The sequence below is a fragment of the Lepidochelys olivacea genome (assembly GCF_965140295.1).
Source record: "Lepidochelys olivacea isolate rLepOli2 genome assembly, chromosome: 1".
Classification (NCBI taxonomy): Eukaryota; Metazoa; Chordata; order Testudines; family Cheloniidae; genus Lepidochelys; species Lepidochelys olivacea.
In genome coordinates this window covers 1297666-1302461 of record NC_140411.1, presented here as the reverse complement: position 1 = coordinate 1302461, position 4796 = coordinate 1297666, and the positions used below count along the sequence as shown (strand labels likewise).

The 4796-nt window shown below is 44.3% G+C and overlaps 1 protein-coding gene across 1 annotated transcript; it reads left to right on the top strand.

Annotated features, from left to right (window-relative positions):
• Window positions 1-3216: 3216 nt before the first annotated feature.
• On the top strand, window positions 3217-4164 carry LOC311514590 (olfactory receptor 52E4-like; the record flags this gene model as incomplete). The annotated part of the gene is made up of 1 exon (XM_084617156.1): window positions 3217-4164. One exon carries the CDS (start codon window positions 3217-3219, stop codon window positions 4162-4164), a length of 948 nt encoding a protein of 315 aa, XP_084473282.1.
• Between the last annotated feature and the right edge of the window lie 632 nt (window positions 4165-4796).

The following is a 4796-nucleotide window of genomic DNA, read 5'->3' as shown; positions in this document are numbered from 1 at the left end:
CTGCTTGACAAATCCTGTGCAATGTGGGTATGATAGGATAGAGAGCAAGTCTGTTTTCCTTGCTGCTCTGCACAGCCATTAAATATCCTTTAAGGATCCACAGAGGATGAGTTTGTTTCAGTATCGTGGGCCAAAATGTCCCTCTTTACTGTGCCCTCATCCCCCCAACCACCCCAGCTGATGGCCACAAGTGTCTACGCTGAAGCACTATGGTAGAGCCGCTGTAGCCTTTTAAATGTAGACAAGCCCTCAAGCAGATCTTCCAGAAATGCATCCAGTCTGGATCTGCAGACATGAGGAGTTGGAGAATCCATCACTTCTCTTCGCAGATGTCCCAACAGTTAGTCACCCTAAGTGCTAAACTTTTGCCCCTTATTTCCAACTGGAATTTGTCTGGCTTCAGCTTCCAGCCATTGGGCCTTGCTCTGCTGTTCTTGTCTAGATTACAGAGCCTGTTATTATCCACAGTTTTCTCCCCATGAACTTCTCCTCTTGATCATCTTTTTGAGAAGATAAAGAGATGAAGCATTTAAGTTTTGTGCCATTTTCTCCAGCCTAAAATCATTTTTTGGCTCTTTTCTGTACCCTCTCCAATTTTTCAACACCTTTTTAAAATGTGGACCCCAGGACATTTCACCAATGCAGAGGTAAAATCCTTCCCCTGCCCCCACTCACCACTTCCCTGTTTATGTATCCGAGGATTGCATCAGCCCTTTTGGCACAGCATCACACTGGGAATTCACAATGAGTTAGTTGTCCCTAATGACCCCTAAATCCCTGCGTTCCATAATACAGTGCTCTAGTCTGTGGGTCGGTCCTACATTCCCTGTTCTGAGAGGATAACTTTGCATGTGACTGTATTAAAACATTTTGTTTGCATGAGCCCAGCTCACCAAAAGTTCCAGATCAATCAGTATGCCAGCCCTGGCCTCCTCATTGTAACCACTCTGCCAAACTTTGGGTAGTCCACACATTTTATCTGCAGTAATTTCCTATTTGCTTCCAGATCATTGATGAAAATATTGAATAGCATCAGGCCTAGAACTGATCCCTGCTGAACCCCACTAGAAAAACCCTTATTTGATGACAATAGTCCATTGACGACTGCTTTTTGAGATCTGTCATTTAGTCAGTTTTTAGTCCATTAAATACGTAATCTACTGATACTGTACAGTGTTCATTTTTTATCTGAATGTTTTCCCCTACTAAATCCAATGCCTCAGAGAAATCAAAGTCTCTTACATCTGCATGGTTCCCTTGATCAACCAAATGTGTACTTTAAAAAAATGAAATTATTTGACAAGACCTGTTTTCCATAAACTATGTTATTGACTGTCATTAATTACATTACTAATTTTTTTTTACTAATTTGATACAACCTTTTCCATTGTTTCCTAACCTTGTCAAATCTTTTTTTTAAGTTCACTTTATTTTTTAATTGTTAAAGTTTAACACAGTTAAAGTTTTATTTGCCTTTTTTGTTGTTGTTGGATTGGTTTTTTGTTTGTTTTTGTTATTGTTATTTTTGGCTCTGCTGCTACCTGATTGTGTACTTCTAGTTTTGAACGAGATGTGTGGTTGATCTGGTAATGTGTGGTCGATCGGTCAGTTCGTAACTCTGGTGTTAACTCTACTGTAGATGCTGTTTAACATTCTCCTTGAGAGCTAATGGATTGGAGACTATTCCATCACCTCAAGTGATATGAGTATCTCCTACTGCTTCTTTCCCAGTGCAGAACAAAAATATTCTGTGAACATATCTACATTTTCTGAGATATTAACAAGTTTCCTTTCTCACTCTAAGTATTGGCCTAAACCTTCTCTGATATTTCTTTTCTTCTTAATATACTTAATAACCTCCTTTTTGCTATCCTTAGACTTGCCAAGCATGGATTTTTTCCTAATGTCTTTAAAGTCCCTTCATAGAATCATAGAATCATAGAATATCAGGGTTGGAAGGGACCCCAGAAGGTCATCTAGTCCAACCCCCTGCTCGAAGCAGGACCAATTCCCAGTTAAATCATCCCAGCCAGGGCTTTGTCAAGCCTGACCTTAAAAACCTCTAAGGAAGGAGATTCTACCACCTCCCTAGGTAACACATTCCAGTGTTTCACCACCCTCTTAGTGAAAAAGTTTTTCCTAATATCCAATCTAAACCTCCCCCACTGCAACTTGAGACCATTACTCCTCGTTCTGTCATCTGCTACCATTGAGAACAGTCTAGAGCCATCCTCTTTGGAACCCCCTTTCAGGTAGTTGAAAGCAGCTATCAAATCCCCCCTCATTCTTCTCTTCTGCAGGCTAAACAATCCCAGCTCCCTCAGCCTCTCCTCATAACTCATGTGTTCCAGTCCCCTAATCATTTTTGTTGCCCTTCGCTGGACTCTCTCCAATTTATCCACATCCTTCTTGAAGTGTGGGGCCCAAAACTGGACACAGTACTCCAGATGAGGCCTCACCAATGTCGAATAGAGGGGAACGATCACGTCCCTCGATCTGCTCGCTATGCCCCTACTTATACATCCCAAAATGCCATTGGCCTTCTTGGCAACAAGGGCACACTGCTGACTCACCCTTATCAATGTTCATAACTTCCAATTTGTATTACTTGCTATATATTTTCCTTTTCCCCCATTTCCTATCTATTCCCCTCCCCACAATTGCTGACTTCAGTTTGCCACTGAACTGGGTTTTTAGCCAAAGTTCTCCGCTTCCTTCATTGCGGAATCATGGTTTAAATAACTTCCAATTTCCATTCCCATTTTTCTGTCTACATTTTTTCTTCCTATCAGGTTTGGAACTCTTCTCTGTTTGTCCATTTGAATGTAATCACTTTCATTCTTTTCTTTTGTTCTCTCTATCACATGCCCCCTTCTTTCTCTCTTCTCTAAACTAAACAGTCCCAGATGTGTAGGAATTATTGATGCGTGAAGCAACATAAAGTATGGAATTGGCATTAGTAGGGTCAGTGGTTCATAATTCATTTATCTGACTAATGAAAATGTCATTTTTCAGTTTCTGAAGAGCCACCAATCTGCTTCCCCCATGAGAACAGCCCCCAGTAGTGCATGTAGTCTCTCATATTCACATTCTCTCTCCATCCAGGCATTTGTCCTGCGACCATCACCCTAGATACATATCGGAAGTTGGGGGAACGTATGGTACACGCAGGAGACACCGTTCTGCCTCAGAGTTCAACACTTTCTCCCATACTTCATGTCAGATGCCAACACAACCGACTTCACCAACCCCTCCACCTTCATCTTGCTGGGCATTCCTGGCCTGGAGGCAGGTCATGTCTGGATCTCCATCCCCTTCTGTGCCTTGTACGTCATAGCCGTCTTGGGGAACTTCACCATCCTGTTCATTGTGAAGATGGAGCCGAGCCTCCATGGACCCATGTACTATTTCGTCTGCATGCTGGCCGTCGCTGACCTGGGCCTGTCCACGTCCACCCTGCCTAAAATGCTGAGCATCTTCTGGTTCAATTCCAGAGAGATCAATTTTAGTGCCTGCCTCACCCAGATGTACTTCATTCACTGTGTCTCAGTGATGGAGTCTGGGATCTTTGTGGCCATGGCTCTGGATCGCTACGTGGCCATCTGTGATCCCCTGAGACATTCCACCATCCTGACAAACCCTGTGGTAGCCAAGATAGGCCTGGTCGTGGTGCTGCGTGGAGGCATGCTCGTACTGCCCTATCCCTTCCTGGTGAGGCGCTGGCCATATTGCAGAACCAACATCATCCCCCACACGTACTGCGAGCACATGGCCGTGGTGAATTTGGCCTGCGCTGACATCCGTGTCAATAGTTACTACGGCCTTTTTCTGGCCTTCTTTCTGTCCAGTCTGGATGTGTGTTTTATTGCTGTGTCCTATACCCAGATCCTCAGGGCCATCTTCAGCCTCCCCACAAAGGACGCCCGGCTCAAGACTTTTCGGACCTGTGGCTCCCACCTTTTTGTCATCTTAGCCTCTTACATCCCAGCTCTCTTCTCCTTCCTCACACACCGGTTTGGCCACAATGTGCCCCTGCATTTCCACATTCTCATTGCCAACATGTACCTCCTTGTGCCCCCCATGCTGAACCCCATCATCTACGGGGTGAGGACCAAACAGATCCGGGACAGGCTGCTCCGTCTCTTTACTCATAAAGGGACCTAAAGTTTTCTCCTGGTGCTCTGGCTCTCAGACTGAGCTCCGTGCAGAGCTGGCTGGTGTGATGGTGCTGGGCCCTCCTCCCTGAATCACTGACTGAGCAGTCAAAGAGACATTAAATCCTTTCCTGACCTTACTGTGCTGATTCCGCATGACAAACCGGGGAATAGGTCTATGTACTACTCATTGGGTTTCCACCTTTCTAATTGCTGGTAATTGGATCCCTGAGAGACCCCTCCCCCCACCCCCGATTGACCTACCCCTTCCACTAACTGTTTATTCAGAAGATAACTTATCAATTAGCTGCCAGGAGCACTGTACCTAGTTTGTATATGAAAGAAAGAAAATTAAATAATTATGAGACCCACTCAGCTATAATACTAACATTTTCTTACATCTTATGGCAAGTCACTTAAGAGCCACTGATTCATTTTAAAGTTTTTATGTATGTTCTTATTTGGTTACTAACTCTGCAGAGAAAGTCCCCATCAGGACTCCTGGGTTCTATCTCAGCTCTGGAAGGGGAGTGGGGTCGAGTGGGTTACAGTGGCAGCAGATACATCTGCAGTCCATATAAGAACATCAGAATGGCCATACTCAGTAATACCTTTGGTCCATCTAGCCCAGTGTCCTATCTT